Source organism: Ambystoma mexicanum, chromosome 3q, assembly GCF_040938575.1.
Source record: "Ambystoma mexicanum isolate Mex_15411 chromosome 3q, UKY_AmexF1_1, whole genome shotgun sequence".
In the NCBI taxonomy this organism is placed as follows: Eukaryota; Metazoa; Chordata; class Amphibia; order Caudata; family Ambystomatidae; genus Ambystoma; species Ambystoma mexicanum.
In genome coordinates this window covers 278,609,228-278,635,587 of record NC_090926.1, presented here as the reverse complement: position 1 = coordinate 278,635,587, position 26,360 = coordinate 278,609,228, and the positions used below count along the sequence as shown (strand labels likewise).

The 26,360-nt window shown below is 45.4% G+C and overlaps 1 protein-coding gene across 1 annotated transcript in view; it reads left to right on the top strand.

Moving 5' to 3' along the window:
• ESYT1 (extended synaptotagmin 1) overlaps positions 1-26,360 on the top strand; it is a 1,383,482-nt gene that overhangs the window by 1,058,887 nt on the left and 298,235 nt on the right. The window contains exon 23 of the mRNA XM_069653762.1: positions 10,813-10,884. Within this exon, the coding sequence (XP_069509863.1) occupies positions 10,813-10,884 (72 nt within the window). The remainder of the gene's footprint in view (positions 1-10,812; positions 10,885-26,360) is intronic.

Here is a 26,360-nt window from a genome sequence, read left to right as displayed (position 1 = left end):
TCGCTATGTTACTTTGTGGCTCCTGTTTTCCGCTGCCCGCTTTTGCTCGACTGCGGATCTTGGTGCCGGCTGGTTTATTCGCTCTCCTAGCGAATCGCTTTACCTACCTGTCTTCTCCCTCTCTGCCTTCCCCTCTGGCAGTGGCTTTTCCCTCTTCCTTTTTTTCCTCCAGCCATTCTCTCGGCTTTCCCGGGGATCTTCCTCGCCCCTCTCGGTTGCTGCTTCGGCGGCGGGTCCTGTTTTTCTCTTCTACCGCTACCCTCTCAGTTAGCGGTCCTCCAGTTTTCCCTTTTCTCTTCTTCTTTCTCTCTGGGTTGTGTTCTCGAGGCCTGGTGGTTCAGCAGTCCCATTTCCTCCACGGCTGCCGGTACCCTACCTCGTAGGGTTTCCTCTATTCGACTGCAGTTATCTTCTCTGCTACCGGAGTGTGTTCCCCATCATCTTTCCAGCGGATTTCGGCACTTCTTCAGACCAGCAAGTTCTGCCTTGGACATTCATCTGCCTACAATCTCCCGGCTAAGGGTTTTTTCCCCCGTGGGGGTTTTTCCCTTATTTTCTGGCCTGCTCCCGGAAGAGGAGTCCCGGGACGGCTGTCCAGCCAGCTGTCACTGTGGCTTCACTCCGAGACAGGCAAGTGCTACCAAAAAAGGGAAGAGACTACCTAAGTCAGCGGAATCTACTAGATACAGACAACTCAGGAAGTTCAGGTGAGGAGAGTGTGGAGGGACGGGAGGACCAGTCGGTTCAGAAGTCTAAACAGTCACAGTCGTAGATGGGCAGTAAAAAATGCCTTGCCACTGTAAGAAATTGCTAGTTTGGCGGAACCCAAATTCCATTCTAGCCACGTAATAACACGTCATGCTTGCTTTATCTTGGTTGAATGCCCATAAAAAAATGTCATTCCACAGTAAGAAATGGCTAAACTGGCTGCTCCAAAAGGCCAGTCTAGCCACGTAAAACACATATCATGCTTGCTTTTTCTTGGATGGAAAATGATATAGTAGCAAAATAATATACACCATCTCCCTGATGAGTTTAATGTTTTTTATTTTTAAATCTGCAAAGGACCTAATGGCTCTCTCTTTCTCTAACCTAGGGATGGACAGTCCCACCCTAACCCTGGCGTCCCTTGACACCATGGGCTACTAGTGATTGATAACTCCTATGCCTTATCGAGCTATTCTTCCTCTGGGAGCAATCTAGGTGAAACTAATCAGAAACTCTGTTTGGTTTGCCCCTTTCAATTGTTTCGGGGTCTTGCCTGGTCTTCCACGCCATTCAATTCCTTACCCTGGTGTACACTCATTCTCTGTCTCTCCCTTCTCTGCTACTCTATTCCCTTCCTTTCCTCCCACTCACTTTACACATTCTCTCTCTCTAACTGTCCCTCTGATGGTATCTCTCTCTCTGGTTCTCCTTCCCACTGCTCTTCCATCCTGCACAGCTGCTACTCTCCCTCCTACAACCTTTGCAGCTATCTTCTATACTCCTATTTCCTCCTCCAAGCCACGGCAGCTTTTTTCCCACCTCCACACTGCTTCTACTCCCACCTCCCCATTGCTACTACTATTCCCATTGCCACACTACTGCTACTGCTTCCACCTCTACTCTAGTACTACTACTACTCACACCACTACTACTCCACCACACCTGCTCCTCTGTAATCATCCTCTCACTCTGTTACGTTTTCACTCACTTCCTACTCTGCTACTACCACTTTCACTCACACCCCTTTCAGGCACACCCACAATACAGTACTACTTCCTCTCACTAGCCAATAACCCACCTTCAATAAACAGCCCCCATGCTCCTCTACACTGTCCTTCCTCATTCAGGTCTCTTTGTCCACTTTCACCTCCTCTGACCTCACCTGAACAACCCACACCTTGCTGTTTCCTGTGCCCTCTTTTATCTTTCCCCCTTTGTTTTCCCCCTTCTTGTTCCCCAAGCGTATGAATTCCTACCACTGCCCAACAACACTGAACACCCTGACCTCCAGACATGGCTCTCATCTATGAACCTCAAGGGCTTTACACCCCAGCTGACCACCTGCACCAAATCCCTTGGATTCTATATCATGCACAGGGCATTCAGCACCGGATCACTGTGTGGCAGGCCTCGAGCATGTGGATGTCTTTGATGGAGGATATCTTGTGGTAGAACTGCATGTCATCTGCGTACTGGAGGATGTGGATGTTGTCTAGAGCCAGGAGGCTTCTCAGTGGTTCCATGTATAGGTTGAAGTTGCAGCGCTATACATGTGACACACATGTGATGGATAGTCTTAGTGATCTGGAGGAATCCATTTGGACGGATTGATGCTGGTTAGCAACCTAAGATTTGAACCAGCTAAACACAGTCTCACTTATCCCCATTCAGCGATGTAGCATGTCAGTGAGTGTCTGATGTTGGGGGTCTACTGTATTGAACTTTGCTGAGAGGTCAAGGAGAACTAAAGGGCAAAGATGACCGTACTTGAGGATGTTAATGGCATTGTCAATCACCTTGATGGTAGCCATTTCCGTGCTGCACCTGGGTCTCAAGCCAGATTGGGAGGACTGCAGGAGGTTGTTGGTGCCGATGTGTTGGAGGAGTTGCATGGCTAATGTTTTCTCAAGGATTTTTCCTAGGAGGAGAATATGGGTGATTGGGTGGTAGGTATTAAGGTCATCGCAGTCCAGTCCTAGGAGGAGAATATGGGTGATTGGGTGGTAGGTATTAAGGTCATTGCGGTCCAGTGCTGGTTTCTTGAGAAACGTGTGGATTTGTCCGTTGTTGACAGTCGAACAGAAGGTACCTTGAATGAGGGAGCTATTAATGATTGTCAGGTATGGGTGGGGTACTTCAGTTGCAAAGGTTCTTGAGTACAAAGGCAGGGAGGATGTCCCCAGCGTACTATGTGCTCTTTGGGATACTAGTATGGCAGTCAGGTCTTCCATGGTGAGTGTGTTGAAAGTTGTCCAGTAGTGGTGGGTTTGCGAGATGGGTGTGTGGTGTGCTGTCAGTTGTGGTGTTGGTGTCTATGTACTGGTGGATCATGCTGATTTTGTTGACGAAGAAAGAATTGAAAGAATGGGTTTTTCAATGTAGTGCGGGACGGGTGGGTCAGGGAGGGGGTTGATGCAATGCTTGGTGGCTTTGAAGCGGGCTCTGCTTTCCTTGTCGGCCTTGGCTTTGGTGTTCTGGCAGTATTTGGCATTGGCAGTGGTGATCAGTCACCTGCGTGTAGTACGGTGTTCCTTGAGCAGGACAAGGTCAGATTTGCTGCTGTTCTCTTGTTTTCTGATGGGTCTTTTTTTGATGTTGAGTTCTTGCGTGTACCAGGATGCGGAAGGTTTAAGCTTGAGGGTGTGTAGTTTCACCGGAGAATGGCAGTTAATGCTGTTTGCAACGTTTTGTTTCATTCTGGGAAAAGCAAGTTGCAGTCCTGGATGCCTGAGGTGGATAGGCCCATGTGAGGTGGAGCGAGCCAAGACCTTCTGTGAGAGCTTCCACTGGGAAGTTCTTGAATGATCTGAAGGCTTGTTTGCTTGGTTTCCGATATGAGTGTGCCTGACTGGGGGGGGGGGGGGTGACTAATGTCAATGAGGATAGCCAAGTGGTCCGACCAGTCAAGTAGGGTTGGAAAGCTGTGATGAAGGGTCGGCAGAGTGGTGATAAAGTTGAGGATATTACATTTCCTGTGTGTTGGCATGCAGGAGAGACCTGGTGGCGGCTAAGTCTGTGAAGTCTTCTATGAAGGAAATGTTTGGCTTGTGTGGTCTGCAGATGAGACGGAAGGTGACTTTGTGCGTTGAGGAGATCTGTAAGAGTCAGCAGAGGTTGCATGGCTTCCAGTTGCTTGCATGGCCATGATGCCTAGTGAATGATGATGAGGCCTCGGCCCATCTTATTTGGACGTTCTCTTTAAAACATGTCGTGTTTTGGGACGTCTAGGATGTGGGTGGAGGTGAATGTGATCCATGTTCCGGTTATGAAGATTACATCCAAATAGTCAGCATTATGAGCTGGGCAATGTCTGCTGCGTGGTCGATCTCTGAGCGGACATTGGTGAGCATCAGTTTTCGTGAAGTGGTGGATGGGGTTTATGGTGACAAGAGTGAGGTTGCTGCAATTTGGTGTTCGTAATGTTGCTGGTGTGCGCTGTGGTTGGAGATGATGGGTATGGACTGCTGGGGTGGAGCACATATTCGAGGGAGTTTACCTAATGTTTGAGCAGAAGGGGTTCTTGACATGGCCATTACGGTCTGAACATTTCCAAACAGGAATTTCCCTTTTCTGCGTCCAAACTTGAATTGCCCTTTTCTGTTTCCAAAACTAATTGCCCTTTTCTGCATCCAGTCAAAACAGAAATAGCTTTTTTCTGTGTATGCCCTTTGCTTCGATGCCTGAACAAAGGACGTCCTGTGATCTAACAGTTAAGAAAGGACATAAAGGGGCAGGTTTATACAGGTGGGTGGGGGTTAGGTCACTTGTCTCCATGGATATGAAAGCGCTACTGCTGAGATGTGTCATTTCACTACATTACACCTGCCACTTTTTAATTACTTACTGTCCTCGCATGCTGGGTTCCTCAAACCCTTTTTAGCTGAGTTACAAATAACATTTGCACATCTTGTTGTGCTGGAAGATTTCAATTTGAAATTTAATGGCCCTCTGTCCCCAGGTCTGGACCTTTTCTTTTGACAGTATGGCCGACTTGGGCCTTCAGCAATTTGTATCAGGACCTACTCATAAGCTGCAGAATACGCTTGACCTGGTTTTTACCAAAAAAGCACAATTAACTATTCTTCCGGCAGAGCCTGTGCTGTGGTCTGACCACTACCTTGTGACCTTTTTTCTTAAAGCAGCACTGACAAAGCCGAAAAGTTTTCCGCCTAGAGCCTGGCAGCGCAGCTGGCGCTCGGCTGTCTTCAGGCCCTTGTATCCTCAGTGAGCGCCAAATGTGGTGTGGCTCCGGGGGTTGACTTTTCTGTTCTGTCCTGCTCACTGCGAGAGGCAGCTGACGAGGTGGCCCCTCAAAGGTAAATTCAGCCGCAGAGGCCACCCTCTGAGCCTTGGTTCTCTGAACAGCTTAAATCAGATCGACTTGAGGAAAGACAGGCTGAGCGGAAATGGTGGAAAGCCTACAATCCCTGTCTTAGATCCTAATATAAAGTCTGTGCAGCTGTTTACTTCGCAGCGATTTTGGCCACGAAGAAGTAATGTTTGGCACAGAAAATTGAGCAAGCCCTCTGTAAACCCAGAGCACTTTTCTCTGTGGTGAAATCACTGACATTGATGGCTAAACTTGTGCCTATGGTGAGTCCATCCCAGGAACTCTGTGACTCTTTGTCTCAGTTCTTTACAACCAGAATTGTGACCAGTCGAGCCAGGATATCAGTGGTGGCGATGGCATCTTCCCCTGTGAGGGAACTGCCAGCTCTGAATTGTATGACGGTACCTGCAGGGTGGTCTCTTTTCCTAAATTTGCAGAGTCAGAGATCTCTGCCGCCATCCACCAACTTAAATCAGCAGCTCTGTCTGATTCAGTGCCTCTGGCAGTTATGAAGGATATCTCCCCAGATCTACTGGGTGAGATTAATGCTTCCTATCAGATGGGCTCTATCCCTCAGGAACTGAAGGTTACAACAGTGATTCCCCTTCTTCAAAAGCCTTCTGTAAACCCCATACTTCCTTAAAATGTTTGCCCTATTTCACTCTTACCTTTCTTTATGAAACTTTTGGAGTCCTTGGTTTTACCACTTCTGTCATCCTTTATGGAATCTTATGAACTTTTTGATCCCGCTCAGTCGGGCTTTAGGCCTGGCTGAGGTACAGAAAATGTTCTGGTGTCGGTTCAGGACCATATAGCTAGGCTGGTAGATTCAGGGTGGGGGGAGGGTCGGTGCCCTGATTTTGCTCAATCTATCTGCAGCTTTTTATACCGTGGACTACCCCACCCAGCAGGCCCACCTAGCACAGGTTGGAATCTCTGGTCAAGTAATGGCCTGGCTTACCTCCTTTTTGGCAGAGAGAACCCAAATTCACGTCCTCCCTTCTTCTCATGTCCCCTTGGTTGTGGGGTTCCGCAAGGCTCAGCCTTGTCCCCTAACCTTTTTAATATCTATATTTGGCCACTGGTGGGTCTCATCCGCTCCTTCGGTATCAGGTGCTACTCATATGCCGATGACATTCAGATTATGATTAGTTTAGATATTGATCAGGCTGAGATGTCATCGTGCTTGCTCAATGCCTGTCAGCCGTGGGAGATTGGATGAACCACAATTGGCTGAAGTTAAATGGAGACAAGACAGAGGTGTTGGTGGTGGGTTCTCCCTCTGACCCTACACTTTGGCTGTCCTCTTTCTGGCCATCTTCTCTTAGCCCACTTCCTGTCCCAGTTTTCACAGTGAAGAGTTTAGGAGTGGTCATCTCTTCTACTCGTTCTATGGATGCACAGGTGTCTGCTGTGTGTAAAGGTGGCCACTTTCATCTGTAGATACTGTGAAAGGTGCTTCCCTTGTTACCCCTGAATCTTCGGCCGCCAGTGGTGGCGACTCGGGTCTTGAGTCGCTTGAACTACTGTAACGCACTGAAGATCAGCCGAGCGCCAGCTGCGCTGCCAGGCTCTAGGCGGAAAACTTTTCGGCTTTGTCAGTGCTGCTTTAAGAAAAAAGGTCACAAGGTAGTGGTCAGACCACAGCACAGGCTCTGCCGGAAGAATAGTACCTGGCCCAGCCTACGGGCGTATACCTGGCCCAGCCTAAGGGCGTCGTCCAGCAGCTACAGAGCCTGCAAAATTTGGCCGCGCAAGTGGCAACCGGATCCCTGTATGGGGCACGTATCTTGCCAGTTCTGCGTTCCCTGCATTGGTTGCCTGTGGCCCAGCAAATTAAGTTAAAGGCACTCTGTCTGGTCCATCATGCTTTGCATGATCTAGGAGCTGAATATTTGCGGGCCAAATTCACCCGTTATCTCCCTAATCGGACTCTACGATCGGCTTGGGCTGGCCTGCTTTCTATGCCGTCTTTCTGCTGCTCTTGCATTGGAGGCCAGGCCTTTTCTGTGGCGGCGGCCCAATTGAGGAATGACCAGCCGCTTCCATTAAAAAATCTGTCTAACCATCTGGCATTCAGAAAGGCCTTAAAGACCTACCTGTTTTAGATGGGATTGCCAGACTGTTCTTTCTCCCTCTCAGCGCCATACCTTCGGGGCACCGTGCGCTTTACAAGTTTTCTTAACATTAACATAACATAACTTGTCCTAGATACAATTGCACCAGTTCACCAATTGCAAAAAAGGTCTGGAAGGCTGCTTAAGTAGGGATACAAAAGTAGGGATAAAAAAGAATGACAAAACACAAAGGCACCAACAGATTAGCAGTGATTAATAGTTGGGTGATGCTTAGGTTACGTTACCTAGATCAACTTGCACCAGCTATTGAGGCAGTCATGACAAAAATGCCTTTTTCTTTCAACCGTCTCGGAGGCTAGACAAAACGCTGAAGACTCCTCCCTCTATCACATTGAAACTGCTGCCAAAGGCATCTACATGGATGCTGATACAATCTAGGAAGGCCTGAACAATGTGCAGAACTGGATTCCAGTTGTTTGTTACTAATGGCCCACATTCACTCCGACGCGTATGACATTTTCCTGCAAGGATCCTACTAATGCTACAGGTGGACCATTTGTAAGGGCACACTTGTTATATGAAATCAATCTTCATATTGCTTACTGTGCAAGGGGCAATTTAATGGAATGGCCCCAGGCCCCACATAGAAAAAATACATAAAGATTTGCAGTAAATGCAGCCAAAAAATAAACCAGTACAAATTGTACAACATGTAGTATAGTAATGACATTCTCACAGCACCCCACACCACACTGGAGACCAACTCATGTTAGCAGAAGGGAGACCTGGAGCGACTCCTTTTGCCTTGAGTGCCATGGTAAATACCTTAGAGCCCTGCTTTGTAACATCTAGATCGATTTTAAAAGAAATGTAAATGTAATGGTTGTTCTGGATTAGAAACATTGTCTGCATTAGAAAGAACATTGCAAGTAAATTATTTTCTCTTTTAGGAGCTCATATAAGTAGAAATGCGGGTGGAGGTTACATGTTAGCAAGTGGAGGATCAAAAGATTTTCTTTCAGAAACAGAATACATTTGAAATGATTACAATATCCAGGCTCTACATAGCAGATATCAATAAGAGGTCGAAGTATCAAATAGAAATACTTTGTAAGGTAAATAATTATGAAGTGTGACTGAGCAGTTGCAGGATTTGCACACGTGAGACCATTAAATATGTCAAATTAAGAGAAATGAACTAAAGACTTGCACAAATGAAGTAGTGCAGACAGACCTTGGAAGGGAATACAGAATAGATGTATGGGGCTTCTGTAGCATTACATTTGATAGAATTAGGGACATGCAACTGAAGAGAAAAAAATAATGATACGAAAATAATAGAATTGAGTAGGCAGACTATTAGAAGAGCAAGCATAGAGGCTGGAGGAGCATTGTTGGTTTAGCATCTGCCACAAGATTAGTGATTGAGAGATGAGACAAAAAGATTGTAATTGAATGCGCCCTCAAGTGAGCAAAAGGGCCTGTCTAGTGTGAGAGAGAGAAGAGAATTGAGGAAAGGATGCTCTCCGCCAGCACATACTGGATTGCATCTCACTCGCTCATACTCAACTCCACTAAGAAGACTGCAGTTCTCTACTTCCCATCCAAACGGGCTAGCTCTTCCTCTCCCCATCTTCTATTCTTCTCTCCTGACTACCTTCCCTACTCTGCTTCTGTTCGCATCCTTGGTGTCTTCTTTGACCCATCTCACAACTTCTCGCTCTTCATCTCCAAATCTGACAATGCGGCCAGACAATATTCTCAACATCAGAAAAATATGACATCTTGTTCCCTCCAACACTGCCAAGCACCTAACCTGCTCTTTAGTACTCTCTCAATATGATTACTGTGTCAGTCTATTCTATGGCCTTCCCAACTGTTTTCTTTCACCTTTCAACAAAGTCCTCAACTGTACACTCTTCAACCTTCCCCACTTCACCTTCCTTAGTTAAGCTGGTTATCCATGAGACAAAGGGCAAAGTATAAACTAATTCTCATCATCTTCAATACTATGCACCATCTTGCCCCACCCTACGTATCAGCCTTTTTCACTCCCTAACCCTCTCCCAGGCTCCCTATGATCATCTACGGCTCACCTTCTTGCCACCTCTCGGGCCCCTTGTGCTCACTCTCGTTTCCGCTCTAGTGAAGTAAACTCATCAAACTGGGCCCGCATTGGCCAAAAAAGTGGCCCACTTTGACCAAACAAACGGCTCCACACTATCATTTCTGGTTGGGCATTTCCCTGTTTCCCTATAGGCCAGTGCAAGTCCTTGGGAGACACACACTTGGAGCATATATTCACCACTAGTTATTGATGCCAATAGCCAGAACGAAATCTGCTCCAAAAGCTTTACGGATATGTTATATGTGTGTGCAAAGTAAATGCCTAGGGCACACCCTATGTTTTCTGCAAGCACTACACATATAATGTTAGTACCAAGGCTAATTCTCACTTGTTAGGTTATATTTATGAATATTTTAGTTCATTATTGGATGTCCTATCTTCATCTTTCTTATTATATGGTATGCTTGTGACTCTTCCCATGCATAGCACTGAAGGGTCCATGGATGGAAGAATGAGTAGAAATGACTCACGGTTTTAGTCTGAGTTATTAAAATCATGTTGGAGAAACAGCACAGACAGCAAATCATTTCTAAGAGTAGGAAAGAACAGAGACAGTTGCAATACAATTAAAAAACCAACAACATGCGGCCTTTTAAACCTCAGGCACTATCCTAACCTACGCCCCATAATCAGGCTTGTATTGTAAATTTCAAGATGATGAAGGAACTTTTGTTACTAAGAGGTAATGTGTCCTTGGAGTGTCTTCCAGTCCTCGAAAGCTGCTTTCTACCAATCTCGGAAGTTAGTTCCACTTAGTCTGTTCTCACCTTTCCAGTTAGTCCATCTTCTCCTTCCTGTGCCCTGCTTGAGTTTGGTAACAAGGCGAAAGCATTCTTGAAATGTCCATACTCGGCAGTAACCTAGAGGGCTACCTGGCCTCTTCGTCGCATGCTTGACACTTTGCATTTTTCCATCAGTCCTGTGTCATATTCAAACTGACTATTAATATAGTTTACCGTTGTTTCTCAAGACCAAGGCTCTAAAGCAAAGTCAGCAGTTTTTTAGTGCCAGCAGCCCCACACGACTGTGGTCTTATAATAATGTGTTAGTTTATTAGTACATTTTAAGTTACATTTCCATGTTAAAGGAAGAAAGAAGACATATACAATGAAGCAATATATTTGCGTTTCCACAATACCCTCTGGTCACACAATTCGCTCTCCATTGTGTCATTCCTGATATGATGGTGGGTTGTTCTACTTAGTCAGAAAGAAAGGGGACTAAAGGGAGAGGATGAGGATGAGAATGGTGGTGTAGTGGTTAATAGTGAGCAAAACCACCCACCCAGGCCTTTAAAATTAGGCGTCTAAGCTTTTTAATTGCTGCAAACCGATCCAGTATTGTCAAGATGCTGGAAATCCCATACTTGCCTGAAGGTTTTGAAGATTCAAGAGTACAGAGTTTTTGGTCTGAGAGGAGCAAACACTTGCAAACACCTGGGAATTCCTCTGTTAGCATTCCATTTTGTGTTTGTTCTGCATTTCTATTCTTTGTCATGTCATTATTCTTCCACATTCTTCACCCACTTGCAATGCATAATTTGCCATTTTTCTCTTTGGAAAATACAGATGCGGAAAGAAAAGAAGCTCCCGAATTCATATGCTGAATTGTCTGTGAAGAAGCAACACTTCAAGACGAAGGTATACTGTTAGTGTCTGAATCCATGCACATTTAGGCATATTAACTTATCCTGTTGCTATAAGTACTAAACATAAACACTGAAACCAAAAGAGGACCGGTCCCAGGTTAGAGCTGACTTCAATTTCTATATGTCTGAAAAGATGTAGAAAGGGCTGTGGATAAAAGACTAATGGTGAACCTTGGCCAGGGTCACAGAAGTTAAACTGAAGAAGTCGTGGTTTAATCTCTTTCAACCCTTTTTCAATATATAATACTCCCAAAAACCAGGTGGCGAAGAATGAAGCATGGGTCACCTTGGGTTGCTTAGTGGTAGCTTGATTGACTGAATATCAGCATCACTCTAGCAAAGTTTAGTTCACCTTATTCAATTAGTATTAGTTGCACACAAGGATTTTCTTGTTCTAATAAGTACTTCTTTTAGAATTGGCCAATCATTTTTTATCATTATTAGGTATCACTTATTGCAAAGTCGTACAAATTCAATTGTAACTTGGTTCTAATTGGATCCACTTGATTTATTCTCCCTCTTGATTTATACTTGTCGTTTGTATCTGTGAATTTATTTTCCTTTGCACTTGCTTTTGAATAGAATCATGTTAATTATTTTTTTATCCATGTTGGTTTGATCTGCATTGTATCACTTATGATTTCCTGAAGAGGACTGTATATGGTCGAAACACGTGTTGGCTGTAATCTTGCTTTGAAATAAATCAAAAGGATTTTGTAATAATTCAATATTGTTTGGGATATCTATCTCACATATATTAGCCCACATTGCCTTTTTTTTGGAGAGCGTGTCATATATATAAAAAAGTGAGCACTGGTTGAAAGAGATTAAACCACATCTTCTGTTGCTATACTTGTTTCACTGTATGGCCCATCATTAGAGGCAGTCTGGTCTTTGGGGAAATCTGCTGGTTTCATGACAGGTCTTGCCCTCTGAGATTAAAAACGGAAGATTCTTTGTAAACCAGTATACTTTTGCTCATCTGTGATCTCTAGGTAAAGAGAGCCATTGTGTGTGAATCCACCCCTAGATGTGTTTCCTGTTTCAGTCGGTTATACATCCTAGAAAGACGATCAGCATGGCTATGTTGTGGGCCTTGCCTATGCTCAGCAGTGAAGTCCAAGCCTTGAAGGCTTATAAACCACATGAGCAATATAGGATTATCACCCTCCAGTCTGACTGGTGAAGTGAGCCTAAAGACGTAGGTACTCATCTTCCTAAGGACCCACCCAATGGCAAAACATTATGTTTCCACAGTGGCCCAATTCAATTATCTGTCCTTAAGCTGGCAACTGATGAAGTATGTGGCGTGTTGCATGCATTTGTCATCTAACTGTGAGAGGACTGCCCCTATTCCAGTGCCAGAGGCATCCGTTTGTACTTCAGAAGGTCTCAGATAGTCGGGTGCCCTGAGAACAGGTGCCTGGCACTATGAAGCCTTTAAGTCCATAAAGCCCTTCTCACACTCCTCTGACCAACAGACCATTTTAGGTTTCTTTGAAGGGGTGAGAGTAGGGCCAGGTGAAATTACTGCTGCTGAAACGGAATTGGTGATATTTGCCAACAATTCCATTTTGCTGGCTGGGCAATTTTCTACCTTTTTCACCACATCTTTTGACAGGTTTTTTTGTTGGTGCAGAAATTTCATTTCCCCCCCAAATTGTTTATATTTATCCAAAACAGACACAAAAAAAATATGTAAGGGTCCAAAACACCCAAAATGTTGTTTTTTAAAAAACAACATTTTGGGTGGGAAAAGGCACAAACTGTCAATTTCCTACATGTTCCCAGTTCCCACGTCCCACTCCCAACCCCACAACTCTAGGGGAAGCCCGGGGAGAGGCGGATCCTTGACCAGACCACCACCGATCTTAGCCAGGCAATGGAGAGGTAGGGTTAGGACTTTATGCCCAAACAACCCTATGGCATGAGGGGGCATAGGAATAGGTAGACAAACTCACCCTCCTTACTCCGATTCCACAACCACTGCAGGCGTTCCAGAATCCTCTGGACCCGCTTACTTCTAGGCTTTGTCTGGTGAGGAAGGTCCAGGGGACGAGGTGCAGAGATCACTTTCGGCAGTGATTTTGAGACGAGCTAGTCAGTGGTTCTGGGCTCTGATGAGACTGTACTGTAGACTTGATAGCTGGACACCCTTGGCATGACAGGATGAAGACCTCCACGGATCAGGCAGCTTCCCATAACTTCAGGACCCAAAGAAGACTGGCTGCAGCAGTAGTCACCACGATCAGCTGGCGATGGATGATCGTTGTGGTGACAACAAAGGAACAGATTCTACACAGCTTGTCTTTGATCAGGAAGGTGAAAATTGTATTGAAGGTTGTCTTGTCCCACAAGTTGAAGATATGCAGATATCCAAGACTGAATTTGGAACGATGACCGCAGCAGCAAGATAGCCAAGCAATGGCTGGTCAGTTCAGCATGTGGTCCAGGGACACATCTGAAGGCTCACTGGCACGGATCCTCGAGCAAGGGTCAGGACAGGTTGTTCCCACTAGTCATGGGTCGAAGCATCGACAGGGGCTATCTGGAGATCTCTAGAGAGAAGCAGGGTGTCACTGGGACTTGGCTGGAGGCAATTCTGGTTGGCTGCAGTGGTCGTCCTTGGGTCGTCAGCAGGCTGCACTTATTCTAGAAGTATTGGCTCTAACGATAATCTGTTAAATGTCTGCAGCAGTCCTCCTTTTATGCAAGATCTGGATTGGAATCTCGCCCAGGACCACTAACGGTAAGGGTCTGCACCATTCAAACTGGTAGTGGCTTTCCAATCATGATTAGGAACTGGCCACAGCTTCTACCCAGAAACAGACATTCAGGTAAAATGTGGCAGGGACCAGACAGTCCCACACCCCATATCTGGGCTCACCCACAAATCGCCCCTTTTCCTGGGAAAGCAGCAGCTTTCCCCAGGAACGGACTTCCCATATATATAGCAATTCCGGAGCTTGGAGGGCAGCAATAAGGCCAAAAACCAATATGGCAAAAGGTCAAGTGAAACTTGCATGGCATGGCCATTTTACAGGGTTAAGTGTACCAGTCTGCGAGAGGGATTGGACGTGTTTGTGCTCCATCTGATTGAAACTACCCTTCTTGAATAAGGACCACTAGATAATGGGGAACACCTTCATGAGGGTAAGACACAACCCCGCCTATCTAATAAAATATGCACTAACATTCCAAATTCACAACAATTGGAGTTTGTTTTGTCTCCTCCCTACCCCCTCCCCGTATTCCCCATTATATCTAGGCAGGGCCTCCTGAAAACAGCCATGTTACGCTGAATGAAAGTCTGTGAAGACAGCACAACACCTAGTGCTGGTCTTAGTAGCCCTTATGAAAGTGGTCGAACAACTTCAATACCACTGAAACCGATCGGCTCACTTTACTCTGTGTCCTGGCAAAAATGGACTATAAATCAAATATTCCATGCCAGACTACAGTCTGATCCTACCATAAACTGAAAGAGAGGACTATGATGTCTCACCATACTGGAATTGGAGTTTAGGAAAGTCTAACTACTCCCTGCACCAGTATATAGGAGAACTCACCGAATCATCTCGGTCCATTCACCTTTTTAGAATTGTGCCCACTAATACACACCATCGGTCTATGGTATAACTATACATCTACCAAGAACCTGTGGGTTTTAAAGAAAATCTGCTCTCCATAGAAACTGAATAAAAAAGGAACTAATGTTTCACTTGGAAGGCAGTCTTTGATACGGCATAAAAGCAACAGAAAATAACCAAAAAAGTGGTCTTTAAAATTTACAAACAAGTGAAATCACCGGAATCAGAATGTGTGACTACTATGATTAAGGGAAGATTCGGGTGTTAGATTACCTTTGTGGTCCAACACGTGGACACCTGTGCTCCATCTCCTACTTCCATTGAATTGAACTGAAGCTTTTCCAGTTACCACATCAAAACTCACGGGATCCATAAAGCGGACGGCAAAGTGTAGCGGTCCGCAACGGTGGCTGGTTTGCCCAGCTGTAGTTTAAAAATTTAGACCAACTGGGGCAGTATTAATGCAGTATCAAAGCACCTCAGTGAGTACATTTAACATCAAACCTTGTTTTCCCCTCGATGACGTGCCTTTGCAATTTTAAAGTGCACTTTACTAATGTCTTCTCAATATTCTTCAACAAACGCTTGTCAGTATGACTGGGCGCACGGGACCGAGAAGCCAAGGGGGAGCTCTGTCATCTACAAAAGTTAATAGCAAAAACCCACCTGCACAGAGTGTGCAACCCGGATTGGGTCGAATAGCCAAATGCGTTTCATATCAGGAGGATGTAATAGTTGCTGAATTACTAACTAATTTGGGCGACCATCCTCGTCGTGGAGTGTGGCAGGACGTTTTTGCTATCCAAGATCCACTGGAAAAGAAAACAGTGCTCCCTGTTGACAGGTCTTTGGCTGCCATATATCACCAGGCAAAGAGCAATAGACTCTCACCAATAGTGGCACAAAAAATCACTGACTTCTTTAAAGAACCAGCATCCAGTATGGACGCCAGATTTATCACAAAAACGTAAGCGATTGCAGTAATTGACCACCCCCACATGAACGACCTGAGCATGATAGACTTTTCTGAATCTTTGGAGTTTGACTCTGATCCTATGCTCCCTGTCAGCATTATGCAGCAATCATGCGATGCCTCTGCAATCGGATCACCAACTGACCTAATAAACTTGCTGGACAAAAGCATAGAGTGGCACCATTCGAATGGATTGTGTCCTCCAACGTATTCCTCATCTTAGATGTATTCCATCCAGCTTTTTTGCTTTGGAAATTTTTTCTTGACAGAGGGTGCCGTGCGTCGATGTCGTCGAGTCGAAGTCCCTCGAAGGCCTCCATCGAGGGTGACGTCATCGGGTATACAAGTAGCACGCAGAGCGCCCGTTGGCCTCAGTTCCTTTTTTCGACAGTACGTGTTGCTCTGGAGACTCTGCGCACCTCGTGTAGTTCTGTGACGCAGTTATTGTGAAGCGATATTCGAGATGTCCTCATCGTCGACCCCGACTACCCCGCGTTCGGGGTTCAAAAAGTGTAAATCCTGCGGTTCCAAAATGTCCAACACGGATCCGCACCGAGAATGTCTGTGGTGTCTCGGTGAAGGCCATGACATGGAGGCCCGACCGAAAAGCCTCAAGCGTCTAGTAGAGGTCCCATGAGGAGAAATCTCCTCGACGCAAAAGGCAAAAGCATCGGTCTAGGTCCCGAAGTGGTTCACACCACACTTCGTCTTTGACGAAAAAGTCCAAAAAAAGACGCCACTGGTCCCCTTCCACCTCATCCTTGACGAAACCCCCAAGAGAATGAAATGCCCCACAAAACATTCTTCCTCCGAAGAATGGGAAGCATTTAGAATTAAAATGATGGATGCCGGCCTGGAGTCTTACCGTTCCGACACTCGTGCGCCCTCGAGCCTGGGTAATCAAAGGAGAAAAGATCGGGAACCCTCCAGGTCCTGAGCAAAAAAGATTGCTCGAGTTGAGTCGACCGCTCAAGGTCACGAACGCTGTCTGGAACCTGACACACCTCGAAGGGCGAGCCTTCGAAGAGTGCCTCGGACGAAACCCCCAAGAGAATGAAATGCCCCACAAAACATTCTTCCTCCGAAGAATGGGAAGCATTTAGAATTAAAATGATGGATGCCGGCCTGGAGCGTTACCGTTCTGACAGTCGCGCGCCCTTGAGCCCGGGTAATCGAAGGAGAAAATATCAGGAACCCTCCAGGACCCTGAGCGAAAAAGATTGCTAGAGTTGAGTCGACCGCTCGAGGTCACGAACGGTGTCCGGAACCTGACACACCTGGAAGGGCGAGCCTTCGAAGAGTTCCTCGACGCCCTCAAAGCCAGCTCCGTCGACAACTACTATTTCGTCGGCGCCATCAATGCCATCAACGCCCTTGTGGACATCGACCCTGCAGCCCTTGGCGTTGAATGTTTCAAAAGCTCCAATTCAGCCAGAAACTATCAAAATAGCAGCAAAAGAAAAAAAGCTGCAAAGACTGTAAAGCCTTCAGTCTCTACTGCAACACCTCCTCCAGATAAAATGTATTAACCTCTACCAAGGAAATAATATTTTAAATCCTTAACTTCAATTTTTGAAGAACAAGAGAGGTCGGAGGAGGGGGATGTTCCTTTTGGCCTAGAGTATGGCACCCCGAATGTCCCAGAATTCCTGATCTCTGAGGAAAGCAGAATGAGAGATCTGGTGGAAACCTTGCATAATGCAAGTGGAATTGACACTTCAACTGAGACAGATTTTGGCAGGCCAGAACCAGGGGAACATGCCAGTCCCTCATACAGGTAGCTGATGACAAAGGTGATCGATTATTTAGGATGGGCTAGACCACCAACTCAGTTCATCCAGGATGATCTGACTGATATATTGGATCATGGCCCCACCGAAGATCCGATTTTACCCTTCCATGTAGCCTTACAAAATAGGGTGTCCAAAAATTGGGAGACCCCGGGCTCAATTCCTCCTGTGAATAAGTCCCTCACTTCAAAATACTGCCCTTCCAGTAGCGACCCCGGCTATATGTCCAAACACCCTAGTCCTGAGAGTCTGGTGGTCCAGGCAGCCACAGCTTCAAATAAGGTGGCGTACCCTTCCATCCCTCCGGATGGGGACGACAAGCATGTGGATGGTTGGGCACGCAAGGTATTTTCAGCTGGGAGTATGGTGTTAAAATCGGCCAACTCCACATGTTCCTTGGAAACATTTTCGTGCACTCTGTGGGAGTGCATTGCAATGGCGGCAGAGCACATACCAGAAGGGGAAGAAAGGGAAGGATTCCTAGCCATTGTTAGAGATGGAAAGGAGGCCATGCATGAACCCCTTCAATCTGGATTGTACACTGCAGATAGTGTGAGCAGGTCCATGGCCACTAGCACAGTAATGTGCAGATTTGCGTGGTTGCGAAAGCTGTGTTTCGCATCAGATGTGCAAAACCTTCTTTTGAACATGCCCTTTGACAGGTCTCACCTTTTTGGCAACAAGGCTGACGAGAGCCTTTAGAGGTTGCAGACCTCAAAAGCGGCTGCCAAATCTTTAGGAGCTGCTATTATGCAACCTCAGCCTTTTCGTGCATCAGGAAAATCTTGGAGGGGACGACCCTATTGTTACTACTCCTCATGTGGAAAGGCGAGAGGAATGGCCAGTCAAAGAGGCCAGAAAAAAGCCACTCGTGGTGGACGAGGAAAACGTGCAAAGCCAGCCCCAGCTGCAGCCTCTTTACCATCAGTGGCTGCAGCAAACGCCACAAAACCACTTTGAGGACTTGCATCACAAGACACCTGTGGGAGGCAGGCTTTCACAGCATCTGCAAGAATGGCGAGCCATTACTTCAGATGTTTGGGCTCTAGAAATAATAGCCCACGGTTACTGCCTCCCTTTTCTAACACAACCTCAAAGCAATCCAGCAAGGAGACACTCTTTGAAGTTTCCAGACCCGCTCCTACAGCAGAAAGTCTTAACCCTGATGGAGAGAGGTGCTATAGAACCAGTACCTGTAGCGGAGAGGAACAAGGGATGGTACTCCCCATATTTTGTTATTCCCAAAAAGGACGGAGGACTGAGACCCATCTTGGATTTAAGAGGCTTGAACAAGCTCCCCAGGAAGGACAAGTTCAAGATGGTCACTCTTTCTCAGATCCTTCAGGCCCTTCAACTTCAGGCTTGGTTGGTGTCATTGGACCTCCAGGATTTTCATGTGCCAATCCATCTCAAGCACAGAAAATACCTGAGGTTCGTAGTTGGTGACTCGCACTATCAGTTTTGAGTCCTGCCATTCGGGTTGACCTCCGCCCAAGGGTCTTAACCAAGTTAATGGTAGTGGTGGCAGCACACCTCAGGAGAGGGGGATTCACATCTACCCCTACCTGGACAATTGGTTGATCAGGGCACGTTCTGCCGAACAAGCCCTGGATCATCTGAAGGTCACCTGCCACTTCCTCCACAGACTGGGCTCAATTTCAAGAAGTCATAAATTACACCTTCCCAACAGCTCCAGTACTTAGGGGCTGTATTAGACACATCCTTGGGAAAGAGCTTGCCTCCCAAGTTGAGGGCTCAAGACATTCTTCAGATGGTTTCCAAATTCCAAAATGCCCAAAATCTCCAGGCCTACCACTTCTTGAGGTTGCTTGGCCTCATGGCATCCTGCATTTTCCTAGTGCCAGAAGCACGCCTGAGGATGAGATCCCTTCAATGGGCTCTAAGGAATCAATGGTCCCAGTTCTCAGGTCAAATGACAGGTCTCCTTCAGATTCCGAATAAGGTTCGGCAGGATCTTCTGCGGTGGACTTGCACAGAGAACATCCTAAAAGGAGAACATTTTTGGCAACCATGGCCGGAGATTACAGTAGTGATGGACGCCTCACTCATGGGGGGGGGAGCTCATGCCAACGATCTGACAATCAGCGGTTGTTGGTCTCCATCCGATTCCAAACTGTACATCAACCTTTTAGAGCTGAAAGCAATCAGACTTGCGCTGAATGCTTTTCTGCCATCTGTCAGGGGAAAAAATGTCCTGATAATGATGGACAACACAGTGGCCATGCATTACCTAAACAAAAGAGGAGGGGTCGGGTCACTACCTCTGTGCAGAGAGGCAATGCGGCTCTGATATTGGGCAATTCAAGAAGGAATCTCCTTAACAGCAGATCATCTAGCCGGGGAGGAGAATATGACGGAGGACGCTCTGAGCAGGCAGAGTACAGTGTCCTACGAGTGGGAACTGGCTCAGGAAGTCCTTCAGGGGATCTTCACCCTTTAGGGAACCCCTCAAGTAGACTTGTTTGTGACCGGAATCAACCGGAAGTGCTAAAAGTATTGCTCAAGGTAATTTCCCCCGAGAGGAATCCTAGGGGACGTGTTTGTGGTGGAGTGGAACTTCCCACTGCTATACGCGTTCCCTCTGATTCCCGTCATTCCTCAAGTCATCAGGAGATTGAGACTATTCGGAAACCGCATGATGCTAATTGTCCCGGATTGGGCCAGGAGAACGTGGTACCCGGACTTTCTAGACATGTCCATCTGCCCTATGTTATGTCTTCCTCAGAGACAGGACCTTATCTCACAAATGGAGGGCCAGGTTCTCCAGTTAAAGGTCAGGACTCTCAACCTTCATGCTTGGTATCTGAAAGGCTGAGATACAAGGATTGGGACCTTCCAGATGACGTCATGGAGGTGTTGCTTTCGGCAAGAAGACCAGCAACAAAATCTCTGTGCCGTTGCCGCTGGAAGAAGTTTTGCAACTGTTGCAGGGAAAAGAATGTTGATCCTTTTCTGTGTTCTATCCCATAAGTGTTGTCTTTCCTCTTGTCCCTGGCACATAGAGACCTCAATGTTTGGACCATTAAAGGTTATCTTGCAGCGCTTTCCATTTCCAAGCGCTCTTCTGAAGAATGTTCCTACTTTAAAATTCCTTTGATAATACAATTCTTAAAGGGACTCACCAATGTGTTCCCTCCTTCTTTCCATGTCCCAGTTTGGGACCTTAATCCGGTTCTAAAGTTTTTAATGTGTGCCCCTTTTGAACCCTTGCACACTTGTCCATTAACATTACTAACGTTGAAAACTGTTTTCTTGGTTGCTTTAACATTTGCACGAAAAGTGAGCGAATTGCAGGCACTGTCTAGCAAGGTACAAGCTGTACAGGACCAGGCCACCCTTACTACTCAAACCCAAGTGAGAGCCTTTTTAGATCTCACAGGTTACTATAGGAACTTCATTGAGAATTATGGGACCATAGCTTCTCCCTTGAATGTGATCTCCTCACCCAAATTCCCCAAGAAAGTCCGGTGGAATGAGGAGTGCACTAAGGCATTTGAAGGACTTAAGAAAGCCGTTTGACAAGCTCCCGTCTTGAGAGTTCCTGACTACAACCAATCCTTTATTGTACAAACTGATGCTTCCAATACAGGTATAGGTGAAGGTTCTGAGTCAGCTGTATGAGAAAGGCAGGGAACACCCAATCTGCTTCATCAGTAGGAAACTGAAGGACCCTGAAACAAGGTGGGACCCATAGAACATGCAGGTTTTGCCATTGTGTGGTCTTTGAAGAAGTTTAGACCATACTTGTATGGATCTACTTTTGTAATTCAAACAGACCACCAACCCTTGAGATGGTTAATGCAGATGAAGGGGAAGAAGCCTAAGTTGTTAAGATGGTAAATCAGCCTACAGGGGTTTTATTTTACCATAGAACACAGGTCAGGGTGTAATCACCAAAATGCTGATGGTCTCTCCAGAAAGTATGACCGACTGGAGTAAGGAGATTCATCCAGGGGTGAATTAAATCATCCTGTCCCTTAGTCTCAGGGGGACGAGTATTAGGGAGACTTCTCAGAAATGTGCTAATTCCCTCTACCTTAGAGACCCCCAGTAACTTTGCTGGATTTTGAGGACTTTCAATGTTGTAACCTTGTGAGAGTGAGACCCTTTTTTTCAACTCTCTCATGTATTTTAATGTGATTTTGAACTCTGTGTTTCTTTTGGTTGTGGAGTCTGACAAACTCCATAGGCATCATATTTTACATTGTGTCACACAGCATCTTCATTGCAGCGGCACCGGGAAGCCTTTCAGATTTCCCAAAGGTTTACATACCTTCTCTGGGATAAACTACTGATTCCCAGAGCAGTAAAGTGAAATTGACTTTACTTACATTTGTAACTTTCTAGACCCCAGCACACACTATCTTACAATAGGGTGCTGGAGGGGTTACTTAGTATCCCCTTTGTCTAGCTTCTCATGTAACATTTTTATGTTACCCTTTCTTCACTGAATGGCTGGTGGCAGTTTACTGCCATTATGGGATTTTACCACGGGCTGCGTTCGCAGCCACGGTTAAGCACATATGAGTGCCATTTTTGTAAAAATGGCCCGGTCTTCTTTTTTCCCCATTTCTTTGTGGAAAGGTCCTTCTTGGGATTTACTCTGCACACCAAACCAGGTTTGGTCCCTTAGTTCATTTTGCCTTTGGCGGGATTCACGAGTGAAGCCCGCCTCTGGCTCCAGGGGATCTGGAAGGGGCAGGAAGCAAGGAAGGTGCCCGAAATTCCCTGTGCTTAGTCTGACTGACAGCTAGGCTGGAATGAATGGGAGCAAGCTGCATAATAGGCGAGGCTTTTTGACTTGGAAGACAGAGTCGACCACTTGACGAAGGAATCCGAAGAAGAACTTGAAGAGGACACCTGCTGCAACTCCTGGACTGTTGGTTTCCCCGGTGAAGCCATGCTGCTGTGCTGAAACTCCAAATTCCTATCGACAAGAGAAGCAGGGGCAAGGACGACTTCTCCCATTGAGCTGGTGGGACCAATCAACTCCAAAGTAAGCCACCTGGACATCCTCTGAGAGCTGGTCGAGTATCCACTGCAGTCGCTGCTGGAACCGGATAGCCAGGGAGAGGAACACCAGTTTGTGTGCGTTGCTTTTAAGGTGGCCAAGAGCTCCAGGAAGATCCTCTGGACTCGCAGGAAACAGGACTGACCAAGCCTGAGCCCGCTTAACAGAGTGCGGGACCCCAGATGCAAGGAAAGCCCATCTCGACAGCCAGAAACCGCTGTGTTGCTATTTGCGGTAGATGCGAGGAGCTGAAACACCGACCAGCCACCTTTTTGAAGTTTGCCGGTTGCGAGTGGTGACCGTCCCATTGCAGTGCAGGAGTCCCCAGAGGTCCTCCCTCTTGTCCCCACAACTGAGGCCCAGGAAAAAGCTACATCTTCAGAGCTGCACAGGAACAGAAGTCATCTGCTGCACTTTTTCTTCAACCTCAAGTTACTGTACAGTCTATGAGAACTTACCTCTTGTTGTGTAGCCACTTGTCCTTGTTGGAGACTCGCTTGGTTGCATGTGTAGAGTTGCTTGCAGCTTCTTTACTTCACAAGCCTAATCAGCTTGTGGCCCTACTTTGATTTCTTCTATTCTACAGAGACCTTTTAAACATTGGAAAAGACTTTCCACTTTCCTGCCAGAAGTACTTCAGTTCACCATGACTTTGGCTAACTTAACATTAGCTGGCCTAGGCTCCCTGAATGACTCTTCTCTCTTCTGCGTATGTGTTTTGCCTTCCTTCCAGGAAAGGGTTAACTGACTTTGCATGAGAACTAACCAGCTCCGTTTACTAACACTGATGGGGCCACAATTAAAAATACCACAAGACGAAAGAACATGTATAATATGTAAAAAAACAAAATTACTTGGAAACACCATAACATGTTTTCTTACAATGTCCTTGGTTGGGCACTGAATATATAATAAACTTAGGTCATCTTGTACATGATTATGATTACATTAAAAGTGACGCTTTTTGGGCATACTGCTTGAACACACAGTCACAGGCAGTACATATAAGTTTGTATCAATTGTGGAAGTGTATCCAAAAAAAATTGGAAAATCAAAAGTCTGACAACAATGTTAAGAATAAGAGTGATAACTAGACAATCTAGAATAAAGGAAAAGAAAGATGTTGAGAATTGATATATAGAAAACCTGGGTACATTTGAAATATAATTGTATTAACAAAATGTAAGGTGTAAAGTTTAAAAGATTTTAAAATAGGGCACTGAAATAATGCAACCAATGATGATTTACTATGTTATGTGAGTATCTAAACGTGGTTTTAGACATAATTTTAATTTTTAGAAATGTATGATGTGTTTTATTAAGAGATTGTTTTATATATGTTATTTGCTGTAAATTTTGTAAGGTTTTTCTAAAACTAAACAAATAAAGAAATAATAATAATTGGGGGTTATATTAAAAGTACTTACCTACTGTGTGAATACTTGTTTTATTCTGAACTCTTCTCTTTAACCCTACTCCCAAGAATATTCTAAATGCAACAGTGATATATAAATGCCAACAGCACCCTAGCTATTGAAGTCACCTGAGGGTGTAGGTAGTGCCTGTGTGTTATCCCAAAGGGGTATTTGCTGATTTAGATAACTAAGTGTGTGTATATTTGGAGTGTATTCGTGTGTTGTTTTATATTGCTCCCTTCTGAAGAAGGCTTATTTTAACTGACTGATGAACAAATTAATAATTGCTTAATCAAGAAACCTTGTGTGTAAGAGTTTATTTGAATACTTGTCACTGTGAATCTCTGTGTAACTCCCCTACAGCTCACATTGACCCCTCTTGAGATAAGCCTGGCTGCCCAACATGCTACCAACCTGTGTAGTACAGACTTATACCAAAGGTTGGGTTCCTATTGCCAGGAGGTCAGGGTTGTTGTAGTGCACCTAAAGGGTACTGCATACAATCTTGCCTAACAACCCCCTTTTCTCTGATTCACTCATGGACTACTTTGACAGCTCCTGGAATCGGTGGGCCCTTGTGTTCTGTGTCTTGGTACCAGTGAAGGCGGCCCAAGGCTCATGGGAGCAGAGGTCCCTTTCGGCGTCTGGTTTTGGCTCCAGCTAGTTGGCGGTTCTGTGCTCTGGGGCGATGGTTTCTTGAGACTGGACAGCTGAATGACCCTGGCACAATGAAGAAAGGACTACCACGTGTTAGGCAAGATTGGATGCAGTTACCCTGTGGGAGGCTACACCAGCCTTGTTTGTTTGTTTGTTTGTTTGTTTGTTTGTTTGTTTGTTTGTTTGTTTGTTTTATTTATTTATTTCTATAGCGCACCTTAACCCGTAGGTATCTGGGCACATTGGAAAAGTTACAAATGTTTCAGGTATGCAGCTGTCAACAAATACAGTACTTACAGTTTATACAGTCAGATAGTGAAGACAGCAACAAGTTACATCAAGTTATAATACAGGCTGTGTACAGTCCTATCTACCCTCGATAGTTCACTATAGAGGAGGCAGGGCAGATGATCATATACAAATAATAGGAGCTAGACAGTAGGACAAAATGACAAGTGCAGTTGTTATTTGATAGCTAGTCCTTCTTAGTTATATATTTGATAGCGTTACTTCTGAAGATAGAGAATGATTTCGTGATTTTCAAGGAAAGAGGGAGTGAGTTCCATAGCTGCGCAGCCATGAATGGGAAACTTGACCCTCCTGACTTTTGAAGTTTGTACCTGGGGACTATTAAGCCGTTAGAATTGGATGGCCTAGTCACTCTAGTAGAAGAACTGCAGTTAAACCTTTCTGTTAAGTACAGTGGAGCCACCTTGTTCAAAGCTTTATGTGTGAGGGTCATAGTTTTGAGTTGGATCTCATCCTTAATTGGAAGCCATTCATGTTGTCTTCTGATTTCAGATATATGATCTCTCCTTGAGATGCTCAGTGCAGACCTAAGGGCGTTATTTTGCAAGATTTGTAGTTTATTGAGGACATATTTACTTGCTCCAAGGTAAAGTCCATTACAATAATCCAGCTTGGACAATATTAATGCTCTAGCGAGTGTGATGCAGCTCACCTTGGAAAGCAGTGGTTTGCATTACCTGATCAGTTTACCCATGTACACGGTAGCAGAAGCCGTCACCTTCACTTGTTTGTGTAAGTTCGGTGCAGCATCAAGGTAAAATCCTAGTGTTTTTACTTCTTTGGCCATCCCGTCGATGTTAAAGGAGGTGTAATCTGTGTTCAGTTTGTTCAGGTTAGCTGTAGAGCCCACAATTAGTAGATCCGTTTTATCGTCATTCAGGCAGAGGCCATGAGTGGCCATCCATGCCTGAATGATAAGATATATTTTGTACACCAGTAGTACATCACTGTCATAAATACCCGTTAAAGAAAGGTGGATCTGGGTGTCATCCGCATAGTTGGTGTCCAATTCGTCGAATAGAGGCTTCGTGAAAATGTTGTACATAGTAGGAGATACACAGGAGCCTTGGGGTACTCCACATGTGATCGGAATAGGATCAGCTGCTGCTGATGGAGAGAAGACTCTCATAGTCCTGTTATTTAGGAAATATTGTATCCAGGTGATGGCATTTTGAGAGAAATGAGCTGCTGATTCAAGGTGGTTACATAGTATTTTATGGTCGACAAGATCGAACGCCGTTGAAACATCCAAAAGTAGTACTAAGGCAATTTTGCCATTGTCCTTAAATTCGTCTATTTGTGCTTTTAGATCGATCAGCGCTGTTTCTGTCCTATGTTGATTATTGTTATTGAGAGCGTTTTGAATATTTGTGCACCAGAATTTATTCTTGACGTACAAGTCGGTTGGGGTAATAGGCGTCTCCATCTCTTTGAGGATCATGAATAACTCCTTTGTACTTCGAGCTAGCTTGGTGTATTCGGCTATTATATGATTCACGTTTAATGCAGAGTATTTCACCCTTATATTTTGCAGATAGGTTCATTAGGTTGGTTTTGTTCTCTATGGAAGGGAGGAGTTTCCAAGTAGATTCTAATTTTCTCTTTTCGACACATAGGGTTTTCAATTCTGGTGTAAACCAAGAGTTCAGATGGGCTTTTGGTAATAGGTAACCCACCTATTGGTATAGGTCTGTACTGCACA